At 45.6% G+C, this 16,427-nt stretch overlaps 1 protein-coding gene across 1 annotated transcript; it reads right to left on the bottom strand.

Moving 5' to 3' along the window:
- Positions 1–3,567: 3,567 nt before the first annotated feature.
- On the bottom strand, positions 3,568–15,425 carry LOC144172205 (uncharacterized). The gene is made up of 5 exons (XM_077701010.1): positions 15,214–15,425; positions 13,720–13,798; positions 10,360–10,441; positions 8,093–8,206; positions 3,568–3,635 (listed from the first exon to the last, which is right to left on the bottom strand). The coding sequence occupies exons 1-5, from the start codon at positions 15,355–15,357 to the stop codon at positions 3,632–3,634; spliced, it is 423 nt and encodes a 140-aa protein (XP_077557136.1). The 5' UTR covers positions 15,358–15,425; the 3' UTR covers positions 3,568–3,631.
- Positions 15,426–16,427: the final 1,002 nt, after the last annotated feature.

Raw genomic sequence — 16,427 nt, 5'->3', positions numbered from 1 at the left:
ACATTTAAATCCCTTGTATACACCACAATGTAATCAATGAGGAGTCTACTATTGTCTTATATATATTTAGTGCGGTTAATGGTTAGACAAAAAAGTATTCGCGAGCAACAGTGCAAACGATTTTTGTGGCCACCGATATGTTTACTCAAACAACACAGCTTGGCGTTACATGGTCGGCAAACTATGGGGTCATGTCCAAGCACGGAAACAGAAACAGAATACTACTACCCCACAATTTTTGCAGTTACACGGCACTAAACCTGTTCATTGCCTCCGCTTCCGTGCTCTGCGGGCGGCGCGCGGCCGCCCCTGCCCTGTGACGTCACGACGGCACTCCGCAGGCCTTGAAAGTCTAGGTGGTGTTGGCGCCTCTCCTTCCCTCCTCTCTCTCAACAGCAGCTGGCGCGCGCATGCGTCGTAGTCAGCCCGTTCGCTCCGTCGCGGTCTCGGCGTAACAGGTGCGTGATAGCAGAGCGGTGGGGCGTGGAAGGACGCGCGCTGCTTGCGCATGCGCAAGCAGCGCGCATGCGCAATCAAGAATCTATGATTTTTTATAAAGGAACACTGTAAATATCACTTATGAATTAATTTCTGTCTTATGTTTGAGTAATGTCTTGTTCTTGTTCAACAATGTTGGCAAGTATGAACACTGACACCGGACTTAGACGTTTATATTTGGCTGTGAGTATATAAGGCTATTGCGACGATTTTGTGTCACTTTGGCCGGGTGGCTGAATCGAGTCATAGACAGACCTACCGACAGCCAAACATAGACAGAGCAAAATTTCTAGGTTTAAGTAGCCCAAGAACGACTTTAAAAAGTCTTTAAAGAAAGACTTGAAAAATCAACGCTTTCCGTGGTAAGGAAACGAACCTGCAGGTCCGTAGCGTTGTGAAACAATAACGTTTATCTAACTGAGCTATCATCGAATTTCGAGCTCACAGCGATCCCCTCGATTTCATACCGCGGGCGTTGTCTTTGGACTTTGCCGTAGCTTCTAGCGCGTAGTAACGCGGCACACTTTGAGATAGGTGGTAAAGCCTGCGGACGAAACGATCCGGGCCGGTTAGTCATAGAGACCTTTCAGCGGCAAGTTCGGAAATCTATGTGAGGTGCAACAGCCGGGCCTCCGACTTAAGAAAGGGGGGCCGCCAGCTCTCCTGTTTCTTTAGCCTTGAAGCTGCGCCATTTTTTCAGTTTTGCAGATCACCATTTTCGATTTCCGCCTGTGACCATCATGCAATGCTACCGATCACACTCGGGTCCGATGACGATACTGACAGACACAAAGCCGTAAATTTAGCCTTTTGGCAGAACCATTCCGTGTGCGCCCGTCGCGCGTAGAAACGACCGGTACACTTTAAGCTGCAAAATATGACCATCTGTTTGCCTCAGCCAACCCTGGAATATGGTAGAAAAGCAAACTTTTCGGACCATAATATCCATTTTCTTGCAAAAAGTGCGACGTGCGTGCGGGCATGTCTGTGTGTGTGCGTGCGTGCATGCGTACATGTGTGCGCGCGAGTTCTGTTTCGCACGTGTTCGTGCGCAGGTGTATGTGTGCGAGCATGTGCGCTTAACGGGCATGCGTGTGTACACAAGAGAGGGCGAGGGCCGAGATGGCCACAGTTATTCAGTCACTCTAATCCGTCTTTGCATTACGAAATTGGCCTTTCGTGGGGTAACCGCACGTTGACAAGATTGTGGCATTCATCTGTGATAAAATAAGCAGCAGCTTGGGGCGTCATTTGCTCACAAGGACTGGAAGAAAACCGCTTTCCAGGAGCTGTGATGCCGCATTCAGGGACACGGCCTGGACAATTCATCAGCGTCTGCCACGCCATCCTTTTATTTGACATGAAACACTCTTTGGCGACTGTTCCAGTATTTCGTGATGAAGCTGCTTACGCCCGATAATTGTGACCTCAACCTTCGACGCAGATTCCAGTGAAGAGCATACTTGCCGAATTTCCGGTGGAATAAAACGGCAGGCGTTTTTAATCAGCCACAAATATGTCAAGAATTACGAAGTATGATCGTCTCACATCAGCGAAACCACTTACAGGCAATTTGCCGTGTCTTTTTCTGTCGTGTTGCATGCCAAAATAACACAAAGGTTTGCAGTGAAGCCAACCATACAGTCCGCGTTTCGGCAAAACAATGACAATTACTCTTGCCATTGAATGAAGAGCTTGTACGGCGGGCCGGCCTTCGCGTAACGAGGCGGGCTGCCCGCGCCTATGAAGTGTGCGGCACCTGTGGCCGACGCGACAAGGCAACGGAGAAGGAAGACGCACACACAGTGCTGGCGCCGGACTCTGAAGGCAACTTAGTTCTCTTTATCACTCGGGACAGCACAACAGCTTAGCGAGGACGATGGCGCTGCTGTGATTTCCACGACCTTAATATGCGTCAGAGCAGAATATTGGACCTGCCAGCGTCTGGGATAAGCCAAGGAATTAAACGTGCTCCTTGGGGAAATGTGGTTGCACGCTGTAGCACAAACTTTATAGCTTAAGTTTCCTAATCGCACAATTCTGTGCTCGTTTTACTGTTTTCCGGAACCTTTCAACGAATACGTCGGAAACAAATTTGAGACCAACACAGGTGGGGTGCCCCATTTAGAAACACTGACATGGAAATTTGTCTGCGTGAATCACTCACCTTTAAAATTTTTGTAACTAGAGTATCCGTTTACGTACCACAGCTTTCATATTCATAGGTGCACAACCGCAAGGCTTTTTGTTCTCGCGTTAGTGTTGGGCTTGGGCGAGTTTTGTAAAGACTACAAAACAAACCGTCCTTCCTGTGTCTTGTCAAAACAAGCCGTGTTCCCGTTTCGTATACTCGCAGCTATAACTAACACTCTTCTGTTCTGGCTCTAACGAATGCGCATAACATGAGACACTGAAGAACGACAGCGCCGGACTATGTTGCTCGAATAAAAGGTTTGCGTTAGACCAAATGATGGTCGAGCGGACGTGACCGTCATTTGAACGCTGAATCGTAACTATTCCACTTGCAAATCATACAGGCGATCACCTCGGCGCTGGGTAACTTAATTCCTCCACTAGGCACAACTGACTCCCGGATGGATAACGCCTTGTCATCCCTCTCTCACACGTATCGAGGAGAGACGGGTTGAGTCGGCTTCCAAGCTGAAACAAAGTGGCGGTCACATGCTCTTCACTGAACGGAGGTGCAGTATCGAGTCGAGGAGTAGCGAACTTCAATGGTTTTCCGAGGAGCAGTGGAAGACCGTTCTACGCAGCTGCGACCCGGACGTACAGATCCGGGCTGTCCAAATGGCCGAAGACGCCGCCGGAGCCCAAGGACTTCTGGCCGCCGTCTGAGGGGGATGAAGAGGCTCTGCCTCCTTTGCTTCAAAACCATGTTGGACAAATAAATGTGTTTTCTCTCTCTCTCTCAGTGGTTTTACTTTTCCCTGTTGCCTACTACGAACACGACAAGGCAGGCGAGAGCGAGCCTAATATCTGGACTTTAAGTGGCCCAAACGTTAGCTTTCAATGCCAAAGCAGTAGCCCTTTACCATGCAGCAAATCACGGTTTATTTGAAAACAAAATAGAAATCATGCGGCGTCTAGCAGCTCCTTTTGAAGGCCGCCCCGGTCACCTGCAAGAAAGAAGGTCGGGTAATTGTACTACCTTCCTACGCTGTTAATGTTAAAGAGAAAATATTAAAAAGAAATTTATGTGTGTAGGCTCCTTAGTTGCACCTACGCAGAGGCCAGAAAGGCAAGTAAAACTTTTTACATTGCGAATGTCACAAGGTCCCTGCGAAATTGTTCCTGGCCAATACATTATCAACGGCAATTCAGAGCTCTTTTAGTGCTTACATTTAGCAACACAACGTGACGACATTTTGCCTTGCCCCTTTGTTCATATCGGAATTGTTTTGAAGTTCGGCGTTACTTAACGGCAAGCGATCGCGCGAGGAATATCTTGTTTTCCCCCGCATTAGGTACAGCCACGGACAAATGAAACGCGAACACGGAAATATGAGACACAAAGCACAAATAGCGCGATTTATTTCCATGCAAGTCAAAATAACGCGTGGCTTAATTAATCAAACAAAATTGGGAAATGTGGCTTTCCAAATGCACCAAAAGCGTGCCATTATTGGACTTCCACAAAGAGTATTTTTTCAATTGTGCGTTTTCCGGTTCATATTTTTGTGTTCGCATTTGATTTGTCCGTGACTGTACGTAATTATAGAGCGCTTTAAGTATTTCTTGTAAAACCGCGGGGCCCATGCTGACATAACTTGCATTTAAAATCGGGCACCTGACCTCAATCCTTCAAATCGTTTTTTTTAAGAGCAAAAGCAAAAGCAAGGAGGGGAAAGGAAAGTGGATTAGATCGTATTCTTTTTATTTTGGCTTTCGCAAATAGCGTGTGAGATAACAGGGCATTGCTTTGTAACACCACCAAAGCAAAGTTGTAATCTGTGCTTTGACAATCGGACTACTAAACGGGTAGGAGTAGGAATGAGTAGGAAGAAAATCTGTACAATTTTACTCTTAAAGGCAAAAAAAACGAGGCTTTTCTTGGAGGAAAGGTGTTACGCGAGATGATTCATGTTTGTGTACAAAAACTGTTTCCCCAATTAACTACCCAAATATGAACGACTGAAGACTAACATGAGATAGGAATTTGAAGGCACTATTCGTACTAAGCAACGTTGTAACTAACTCAAGCTCCACAATCCAAACCCTGCACCTGAATACATTTTTGACGTCTTGATTAATTAGGGAATGCTTGAATATAAATAGCATTCTAGCAAATGAATTTACCCGAAGGGTTTTTCAACTCAAAGGTGTGATGCATCCGAGATTACAAGAAATACCTTATTACCCACGAAAACTTCTACTTTAAGTGAAAATACGGGGCGCCAAAGAAACAGCGAAATGTCAGAGTATTGAGAGACGCCGTAGTTCTTGCATGAGTGGCTGGTGGCCTTCCCGCAGGAATTTTGGAACTCAAGATGGCGGCCCGTCCTCACCCAGAGATTCTAAGCCCTCTCTCGGCCGTGGTCAGTTGCTCTACAGCTGCTGGGAACTGAGGGCCGTGAGTTGAGTTTTCGGTTTAGAGGAAAGGCACGAAAGAAAATTATTCTGCTTTGGCGAAGGAGGGCTTTTTGTGTCCCAGGGAGCCTTCTTAGTATGGTTTCACCCATCCAATATAGCATTTTACTTATTGCAGGACCAGACAACATTATAATCCTATAGCCAAGCATATCAACGCCGGGAATTGAGCCCGAGACTCCAGGGTGTTAGCCAGGCTTCCTAACCATTAAAACCACGCTGGCAGCTCTGTACAATGCAATAGTGTAAGGAAAACTAACATAAATCGAAGCCGAACACTACCAGCATCTTTACAAGCTTCGGTGATCTTGCTCTACCTCTTGAGTGGTTCTCTCAACAGCGTGATAGCTTGCGAATTTGAAAAAAATTACGAACAAATTCCACACGTCATTTTCTCACGAGGTTCTGGCGGTTCAGGTCAGCTTAAGTCGTCCGATTCTTGTCGCTTTCAACATCCGAATCAAAATTTGTTATGCCACCACTCGGCAAGGGGTTACTAAACGCTGAAATTCGCTGGTACGTTTTACTAGTTTGATAAGGATTCCAAATTGTGGCGACCGTTATGCCCCCAGCCTTTCGAGGAAAACTAATTTGTATATTGTCTCCATGGTAGTTTCAGCGAGGCACGATTCTTCATCCAGTGTTTCGGTGTGGTTGTTAGAGGGAAAATGCTATGTGACACGAAGCACGAAAATAAAAAACGGGCAGACAGGAGGTTTACTTTTTATCGACCTGTTTTTGGGATGCCACGTTTGATAGCTGTGGCGGAAACAGTTTTTGCTAGCGCACAGGTACACTGAACATGCAAGCTGAACAAGCAACATTTTTCATGCATTAATATGGAATGGCTCTGTAACAATATAGTACGATTCGCACTGTTTGAACAGAGGTATGAAATAGCACGCAGATATATAGTCACTCGAGTGTAGCCCCTCAAATTATTTCTGTAAGTTGTCAGCTGTCTATACGGACATCAGGGGCACGTATGCGAAGATAGCTAATATCTCTCTCGAGCTCCATAATGGGACATGTTGCTGCGCAAGAGTTGGTTGAACAGCCATTGCAGAATAGGATGGTGCTTATCTGCGTCCTCCCCATCCTTGTTAGTTGTCTTGGTTCTCGCTGTACTACTTCTAAATCATTACCAGCTAGCCCAGCTCACTACACTTATTCATTGCTGCGTCCATAAGTAAGCTAAATTTCACCTAATTGATACTTATCTTTCTGTTTCACCTGGAGGATATCTCACCAAGGCAGTGCGCAATGATCTCCCCATCTGAAACGAGCAGTGAGCTCTTGTGCCTATATAATGCTTCCAGTCTGGCGGCGGGACATCTGTCTTCGTTCGGATATCGGGTAAAGGTGAACAAAACCGGGAAAATTTCCCTCTGCAGTGCAGTATAGGGCGCAACACTCTTGTCTATAACACTGAGTTTAACTTGAACTGGCTATCTCTCAAAACTGCGGACTCAAACTTGCTACAAAAAACGTTGAGGTCAAAATATATGGTCAATACTTCGGAATGACACAATAGTTTTCTTCAAATGTTTTTCGGCTGAGGCAAGATAAGATTATAAGTACGAAACCTGTGTTATAGACAAGGGTGTTGCCCTCTGTACATGGTGTCATTTGTTAATATTACGGCGCGAATTTATATTTGTATTGCTCACGGGAAACAAATTCGCAAGGAGGTCGCAAGTTAATGTGTTTCCAGAACACTTGGTGAACAAGCAGGATATCGAAGGGGCACGCGAAGCGTGGAATACGTGAGGCCATATTGACGCTCCTATATAATGTCATAGGTTATAACATATTTCCAGAGGTAGAGCTCCGATTCGGTGGTTTAAAACTGAATGCCTTACCGAGCTCATACAGTGTACGAAGATGTTTTGTTCAGAATAAAAGACTCGGAATATCGTTTGGTAAGGGTGGAAAAACAGTTCTTCGAGCAATACGTATAGATGCAGGTGATGTATATCCACGCAGGCTCTGCATTTCGACGCAAATTATGCTAAACATCATATGAAAAAAAATTCCGCTTTAGAGCTCTGGTATCCTGCACCCCGATGGAACTTTTTTCGACATTAACATCCTTGTTAGTAGCTTCCGCAAAGATAACTAAGCAATAACATAACGATATGTGGAGACATTTGATTTTTTGAATTAATACCAAAACGCTAGACAAGGCGGGCGTTTAACGGTAACTGCGGTGAGTCTTTTCAATGCATGGCTTTACTCTCTTCTACACGCGTTTATATGACCACTCAATTCTAATAGCCATCGAAGCCCCTCGCCAACAAAACTTTCAATGACTTACTAAAAAATTCTTCGAGGCATTCAGGTCTGCTTCGGGGCATTTTGCTCATTGCGGCTTCTCCTGGCGATACGTATAAAAGACTTCTTTTCTGCCATTTCGCATTTGCGTCTCTTTCTTCGCTTCTGTTACTGCGTCTTTTGGGGCAAATTGCTTAGGCAGGCATACTGGCGATACTTCACGCCCGAGCTTCCCCAGAATAAGAGGTGGCCGTGTCTGGGGCGCACCCGTCCTCACACGCCGTCAGGTTCGCCTGTCCCGCGATTAGACATTAGCACCGAGCGCACAACACTAAGTCTTTTTCCGCCGCTGGCAACGTGCGGATGCAGTTAGCTCGTAACGCACTCAGCTCCTACTGAGGAGATTCGGGTTTCATTCCCATAGCGACTCTTATGCATCCAATTTCCTTTTAAAACTAATCAATTTTATTTATCAAAATCAACCCGCAGGCGAACTTTGGAACAAATTCTGATATTTTTGCAAGTGTTTTTTTACTCTTTACAGCGGCGACAAACACCATGCAACAAACCCAAGTGAAGGATACAAGAGGTAAACGTAGCGGTTGTAATACCCCGCGCGATTTCACCGAAACGAAGTTTGGTGCTGCTGTCACCAAATGCTCTAACCGCTGCTCATGGCTGTACAAAAAATAAATAAGATGGAGGCGCAAACCTTTCATACTGGTAGCCTCTCGGGCTCCACATTCCCTCTCCACAGCGCTTGCGGTCGCACTTGACAACACCGACGATGGCCATGAGCTGTTTGGACACCTCGGGCATGTCGGGCCTGCGACAGAAACAAGAGCGTCCGTCCGGGTGTAAGTATCGAACTAGCAATTGTTGCGGGTATAAGCTACTGAAACTTGAACCTGCCAACCTTTGAAAATACGTCTCTGTCGAGCGAGGGCAGTTCGTCCGTGCTTCTAGCCGATCTGTCGGCGTTAAATAGGATGTCATACGATTACGCCACGTTATGTTATTTTATTAAAGGATTTATTTAAGAACATATTGCGGGCCATGGAGGCCCAAGCAGGAGGGGCATAACGTGGTAGCAAATCAACTATACAATAATACAAGCAGTAAAGAGCAAACAGCACAAACAAGAAAAGCAAGTATAAATACGAAGTATTTTCGGCGTTCTCTTACGGCAAGGAAATAGGGCATTCTCGATAAAATACGAAGGATTTAACGGGTTGTAAACAGGCAGTGCTCGTACGTTCTCTGCTAACGAAGGCATCGACAAAGGAAGAAGTTCAAAGTAGGATGCTTGATCGACAAAATATAGCAGGGAATCTGGAATACAATTGGTGTAAACGCTGTTATTAAGCTAAATAGAATGTACACGTTGTATGTATGGCACAAGCCGATAATTATAACTTCTATCTAAGGGGATAAGGCTGTTGACAGCTTCTACGAGGATGTAGAATCCGCATTGCGTCAGGCTAACCCCCTTGGAGGTGATGACGATGGGAGACTTTAAAGCCAGAAAAAAAAAAGAAAAAGAAAAGCAGGCAGGCAAATGCTAAAGGAGAAACTTTGTAATAGGTATAGTAGGAAAGTAGAGGTACGCAAACGGAGAAAAAGGAGGTGAGCCTGAAAAATCTGTAACAAGAAAATAAAAAGCTGATATCGGCATTATTTGAAATAAACTCCTATACAGTGCAGAATGGTGCAGGATGGTGCAGAGCATAACATGACTAGTTCTGAGAAAATTAGTTGCAAAACTAAAAAAACGAAGGAAAACTTGCAGGCAGTGAAATTCTGGGCCCCGGTTTTCAGAATAAAACTTGGGAACAAATTTATGGTCTTAGCTGTAGAGAGTTAAAATAGAACAAATATTGAATGAAAATTAAGTCTGCAATTTGCACAATCAGCAAAGACATCCAACCAGTGCTGCCCTTCACTGAAAAAATGTTTGGGACCTCGCTTAAATGCGTATCACTGTGTGGGCTCAAAAATGAACCGTTCTTAAGGAAACAGTCGAGACGAGCTTGCTAGATCAAGGTGCGGAGTTTAAAGGTCTAGATCAAAATAACCCTGGGAGGGTGGAGGTGAGGCTTCGACCATTACAGACACTGAAGTCCAGAAGCAAGTATAGAGATCACTCGGCTACGTACTAGGTGGAATGAATGCCTAGAAGCTCCATAAAAATGATGTTCGCATACCGGAATATCTTATTCGAATCGCTGTCAATTTAGGCCTGTTATTCAGCTTCTCGGTTAATATTTAATCAAAGTAACTTGAACGCAACAAACACAACACAAACGACAAGAGACGACAGGAATGGCTACAGTCCTGTCATTTTGTCGGTAATTGTCTGTATGCGGTGAACCATTTTTTTTTGTTCAAGCGGTCGCAGTCAGTTTTTGATACTCGTGTTCGTATTCGAGAAAAAAATTATTCTCACGCGCCTCTACTAAAGAGTACAATTTTTGACAGAAACGGGCACACACAGTCATGCAAGGCAGTCCAACGATTTGTCGACGATCTGTAAATTGGCCATTTTAAGAAAAGGTTTACCCAAGGCTGCCAAGCCGCATATTCAAAAGAGGATGCTGTGTGTCGGGGCCTTACAGAAAAATGATTCATTTTTGTGTGAAAGCAATCAACGAGAAAGCAAACAAAATCGCTGTAAAAGAAAAAGGAACGTTATTTATTCATTTTTATTTATTTATTTATTTATTTATTTATTTATTTATTTATTTATTTATTTATTTATTTATTTATTTATTTATTTATTTATTTATTTATTTATTTATTTATTTATTTATTTATTTATTTATTTATTTATTTATTTATTTATTAAATACTGCAGGCTGTACAAAGCCCAAGCAGGAGTGGCAATACAAGAAGAGGTATAAGAGAAGTATACACACGTAACTTTGCGAAAAACCATAACTTCGCGAAAAATATTTAGCTTCGTGCGGAATTAATACTCACAGTTTACGAGTTGCCGCGGTGGTGTTCATAATCGCGTTGCTTCGCACGGTAGTTTTAAGGGCCGGGATGTCATCAGCGTACCCTGAAAAAAAAAATGCCAGGGCGTACCAATCAACGCACGAAGAGAGTAGGAAAGAGGGTGACCATGGGGGTCCGCAAAATTTTTTCTCAGAGCACAGAGATATATATATATATATATATATATATATATATATATATATATATATATATATATATATATATATATAGAGAGAGAGAGAGAGAGAGAGAGAGAGTGTGTGTTGGTGTCGCAAGTAAGCATAGTACTCTTCGAAACTTGAGAAAAGACGTCCACGCAATTTCACGATATTTTTCGACGAAATACACATTCATTTCCTCTATTATAAAGCGAATAAAAATACAGGGAAAGATGGCTTTGGTCATTTTTCTGTTATGTGACGTTTTATAAAGTTTAAAACATTCGGCTGTAACTAAATGCAGACCGTCGGCATGAGTTTCGGCTCGACAGTTTTCGTTGAACGTTTATATTTCAAAGAAATAACGTTTTGTGTGTATCAGTTGTATCGTAACTCGGTACTCCTCCCAAATGTAGCTCGATTTCTAAACATTTTTGACTCCCTGCATGTGCTAAAATGTCGAATCTATGATTTTGCTGTATTTTGCACGCATGATTCTGAATATATCCCGAAATGTGAAAATATATTTTATAATTGTTTATGAGCTATACAGATATACTTTAGCTTTTCTCGAGTAGTCGCCTATATCGAAATACCGCTTATAACGAAATTTTTCGCCGTCCCGCTGACTTCGTTATAACGAGGAATTGCTGTATATACATTTATATCGGCGCGTATACGCATTACGGGCGTATCATATATGTGCGTGTATTTTCTATATTTTCTGTTAACATCTCATAGTTTTCAACAATTTCGCGTTCGTTTTGGGTACCTGCATTATAGAGATACCTTATTTAAAAACTTTGTCATCTTTTGTGCTAAAAATCATAGATCTCACGTGCTAAAGTATCAGTACACAAACATGCAAACAAGTTATCGATTTGGCACTGCCCTAACATAATTTTACATCGACTACAACATCTGATAGAAGAACCATGAGCACGGCCTTGTTAGATGAGCCCATTGTATTTTTTGCAATGTCATTTGTTATCTTTAAACAATTCCAATTTCCATGGTCCCAACACTCACGACTGCATCCTGACATACGTCAATAAGCTTCATCACGAAATTTTTCTATTTTCAGCTTCAAAATGTGCCCGCTCAGAAGCACTGTTTGTTGCGAGCACATTGCATAGGAGGCGTTTACCTACATCTCACGGCAATTAGGTTATGAACAGCTAGCCCAACTGCTTTGACCCCCCCTCCCCCTCTTCCATGGGTCGCTTCTGCATCAACAAGCCTTAATGATGCATCTCATTGTCATGATCTAGCGTGTGTTAGCATGATTACTAAAAAAACCCCTTCGGAACTTAGTTTGTTACCCATAATATTGATTATCAATGCGTTAATATCGCACTCCTACTGCAGCACGTTTATTGCCCGTCAAGCCATTTCGTTTATGGACCCCTTAACGAAGATTTATGATCATAAGCAAGCTGGTACAGTAGCCAATGGCTTAACAATGTGTCGCGGTGTGTTGAGATATAGACATCAACCCTCTGTGATTATTTCGTGGGAAGCGGGGTATGTATCGTTGAAACGCTGAGCGCCAGTGGCAGAGACCGTGAATTGGCGTGCTGGCTGGCCGAGACAAAATACATTATCTCCGGAGTCAAGAGTTGCCTAATTAGATGGACCAGTCATACCAAGATGGCCCCCTTCTCTGCACAGTACACCACGGTACTCCCCTTGTCCCGCAATATGCACCCCGAGCACCACGTACACAGGAGGGAAGCCAGAGCAAAAGCCATATAAGAACTATGGAAACCAATGAACGACGGCCTATACGTACGCGGCGTGTTATTCGGGTAGGTCCGCAACGGTATCCGCCGTAGTCAAAAACAATCACCACTGCAGCCTTTCTCTTGCCAGGGACCTTAAACGAGCGGAGGAAGTGGCCAGTCCCCTCCGCCGTTGCACACAATAAGCCCTCATTCACACAGCCGTCACCTTCTCCGTCACGGCACCGTCACGTCCAGAAACCGCGGCGGAGACGTAAACGGAGTGGCGTTCGTACTGGAGCTCTCCGTCAGAGTACAGGGTCGTCTGCCTAGTGATCAGTTTAGCCTAGAATTGAGCGTGCTGAATCTGAAAAGTAAAGAAAATGGCTTAGATTTTTACGTGTGTTCACTTTTCGCTAGATTTGGCCGTAAAAATTTGTTTTCTGATTGGCTGGTTTATCACGGGGCATGCTCCCGTCGCGTTGACGGAACGGAAACGTAGAGATCGGTTTCCCGTCACCGTCGCACCGTTTTCGACGAAAAATCACCCGAAAAACCGTCGCCCATGACGGAAGACGGTGACGTGACGGGGACGTGACGGGATGAAAAACGGCTGTGTGAATGAGGGCTAACGCATCTATCATATTCACCGATTCGCAGGCAGGTGTACCGGAATTTGGCTAGGGGACGCCTCCAATTGCATCCAACAGCAGACCCCGAAGTGGACAGTCCAGATTACAGGGGCCCCGGCACATCAACGCCTTCCTGGAAACGAGTCTACTACGGCAGCGCTCGAGAATGGACCCACCCAGCAGCGTTGCCGAACCCCAGCGCATGTAGCCCTTGACCTCTCACGCAGACATCAAACAGCACTACAGACTATCGCATGAGGCACTAGCTCCCCCTCATTCAATTCTCTACCTCAAAAGCACAAACAACATTTACGCGCACTTCAAACAAGTACACCTCCCCCATCCTAGCCGGCCCAACTTCTCAACCATCAGTACTCCCCGCTGTTCCCTTTTTGAAGGGAACCTGTAACGCCACGCCATATGGTGTGTGGATGGGTGTGACCCCCACCCCCGCCTTTCCACTGATTTTCATCAACCTCCACCGTTCCACTACCGAGCTTTGGGAGAGAGGCCCTGGCGAGCACTGGCTTGGACGACCAGCTTCGGCTGGCCCAAAGGGCTGTTTATGTCGCCCGCGCTCAAGGCATCTTGGACTGCGGGCGCTTCCTTAAAGCTTCAGTCAGCCCATCTCTTGCTAATTCAATAAACGTTTACTCTCTCTCTCTCTCTCTCTCTCTCTCTCTCTCTCTCTCTCTCTCTCTCTCTCTCTCTCTCTCTCTCTCTCTTACTCTCTCGCTATAATGCTGCGGCTTTTGCATCTGCTGCCGAGACACGATTGTTTCTCTGCTACTTGCGGATATACTTGAAAAGAAAAAAAAAAGCCACACGTACATCGTTTCGGCACCGTCAGGTAGAGGGCTGGTTCGCTCAGCACTTCCTCGGCCAGTCCATATTCACTTGGTGGTGACCACTGTGAAAGTAGGGAGAAGGAGGAGGATACGTGTTTTGATGGTATTTGTGCGCCATGAGGAACCGAGCTGTTCGCAGACCTACATCACTCCCGCAGCACTCCGCAGTCCTGTCGAGAGGGGCACAGCAGAATGAACAGCCAAGCAGAATAGCCCTGCTGCGGGGCTATGCGCACTGCCTGCCACCCTCAATTCAACACCACTGCTGTACGCATGGGGGTTGGGGGGGGGGGGGGGGGCGAGGGGGCCGCGGGTTCCCTCCCCCCCAAAATTTCTCAGCCTGGGGGGGGAGGGGGGAGGCCGCTAACTCTGACTATCATCAAATCATCACCACTGATAGTTATTTTGTGCCACAGTGCACGCTCCAACCATATACCGCTTCAAGGTAGGCTCTCACCACGATGATCAGCCATTTTGCAATGTCAACGCGAAAAAAATTGGCAAAATATCGAAAACCTACGTGAATTACGACATCATCCCAACAATTGTTTAAACTATAGTAAATTCCTCACTCTGCCTTTTTAGTTCTTGTCGTTCGCTTTTTTTATTTTTCTCCTTTCACCCTCTCTTTCTTGTCCCCCCTCACCCACCCACACACACACCTTCACCTTAACTGAAATCCTGCGAACGCCACTGCTTCGGTACTACTATTGCACGCCGACAAAAGTAAAAAACCAAAAAAGAGAAATCTCTGCGACGTGGTTTCGTGAAGCAACAAAGCCTACACTACTAGAAGACGAGCGCTGACCTTAGTGACTGTGCTCGAATTGCCTTTAACGGAACAACGCGCGCGAACGCTTCGGATCATATTGCATGTGCGGCCGGTACGCGCTGCGTCGCCCTTCCCCAGAGCCCTCTGAAGACACTCTTCCCACACTGCTGTTCCTCTTTCCTAGCGTCCGATCCCGGGCTCACGCTCCCCGGCTCGCGCAACAACGTTTTTTTTTTTTTTTGTGTGTGTATTATTCTGTGTCCCTCAAGACGATTTTTTGTACCTCACGCCTTCTATAAATCATAAATCAGATCTAGGGCTTTCGCCTTAAAAGTTGACCCTTCCAATAATATGTTAGCCATGTATATTGTGCAGACTGATGCGGAAATGCTGCCACACAAATACCATTCCAAATTGGCTGCGCACCTCGCGGGAGTGAGGACACCGCGTTACCAATACCGGACGCGAAATTTCATCTTCGTCCGAAATTCGAGTGCTAGCGGAAGGGTGGTTTGCTCAAATAAGATTTAGGTCGCTAACCATAACGACGACACACCGTACCCCGTTCGAAAGTAACCAGCGCCGCCAGCTGTGGCCCTCCCTATTCTCTCATATAACAAAGTCAACACTACTAAATTCCGTGAGCTGAGTACACCGTACATGCAGTCATACCCCATTTTGAGGGCAGCTCTCACTCTCACATACCGAAAACTGGGCGGTGGGCTTGCGGGGAGCCTCGTCGGGGACCATGGCATCTCCACCGATGGCACCATCGGGGTTGACATCTTTCTCGCCGACGATTTCCCTGGGTTGCCGAAACTTGCAGGAAACGCCTGAACCTTCGTCCATCACGGCTGACCTCTTCTTGAGCAGGTTCGATAGGTTGTACCGCGAGGGCTGCCTGTGAGCATCTCGCGTTGCGTTCGAACGAATGAGCGGCCGGCAGCGTTGGATCTAGATGCGTGGCATTGCGCGTGTCGCGGTCGCTCGCGAATAAGCTAGGCTCGAGCTCGAGCTTGGCCGAGCCAGCGTTTCACGTGCTGCGCTCATTCGATGAAAAAAAAAGAGCAATATCTGCACCCTATGATGTATGTTCCCGTTGTATTTTTGTGTTTGTTATTCTTTAACAATGACGTGTAGTCATAGCCCATCCCCTTTTGGGGTATGTGGCCCACCTTGTTGGAGAAGAAGAAAACTGAGAATGAGCGTTTTTCCAGTAGGGTGGTGCCCATGCGTTATTCTCGCTCCCAGCGACCAACCCGCCATTTCGGCAGGCGCCAATTCGCCTGTCGCAAGCTAGCTAGCCAAGCGCTGATTGACTAGCGGGCGCTGGAGGACGAGGCACTCCTTGTAACCCGAGATGCGACGGCGCGTTCGAAACATGGCTTCCTGAACTAAGGATGCACCCCTACCTTTGCTGCTCAATAAACGTTTCCTATCTCTCTCTCTCTCTCTCTCTCTCTCTCTCTCTCTCTCTCTCTCTCTCTCTCTCTCTCTCTCTCTCTCTCTCTCTCCATTTTCATAGCCCTGCAATCCTGGTATTGCTGCTGCATTTTATCATTTTTCACTTTCTATTTCTTCGATTTTTATCGTTTATGATGGCGTTTACCATTTATTGACCTGTGTTTTGTCGATGTCGAGAGGCAACACACACACATAAACCAAGATTTTTAAAAAGTGATGCGTGGTAGTAGCGTAGAAGCGTGGCAGCCACGCCTTCCCTTACAGAGTCGAATGATTACGCAACGCAGAAATTACGCGTTGTACAAATGGTAACCGGCTGGTAAAGTTTTGAGGAATGGCTATACACATTCAAATATTCTGCGAATATTTACTTACTTCTCTCACAAGAAAGGCGACATAGTAGTGCAGTTTGGGTATTAGATATTTTTTCGGGGTATATACACAACGATATATGC

The sequence above is a fragment of the Haemaphysalis longicornis genome, unplaced genomic scaffold (assembly GCF_048455015.1).
Source record: "Haemaphysalis longicornis isolate Haplotype H1 unplaced genomic scaffold, Haemaphysalis longicornis Haplotype H1 scaffold_1, whole genome shotgun sequence".
Taxonomy (NCBI): Eukaryota; Metazoa; Arthropoda; class Arachnida; order Ixodida; family Ixodidae; genus Haemaphysalis; species Haemaphysalis longicornis.
Note: the sequence above shows the minus strand (reverse complement) of the source record. Positions and strands in the feature narration are given on the sequence as shown.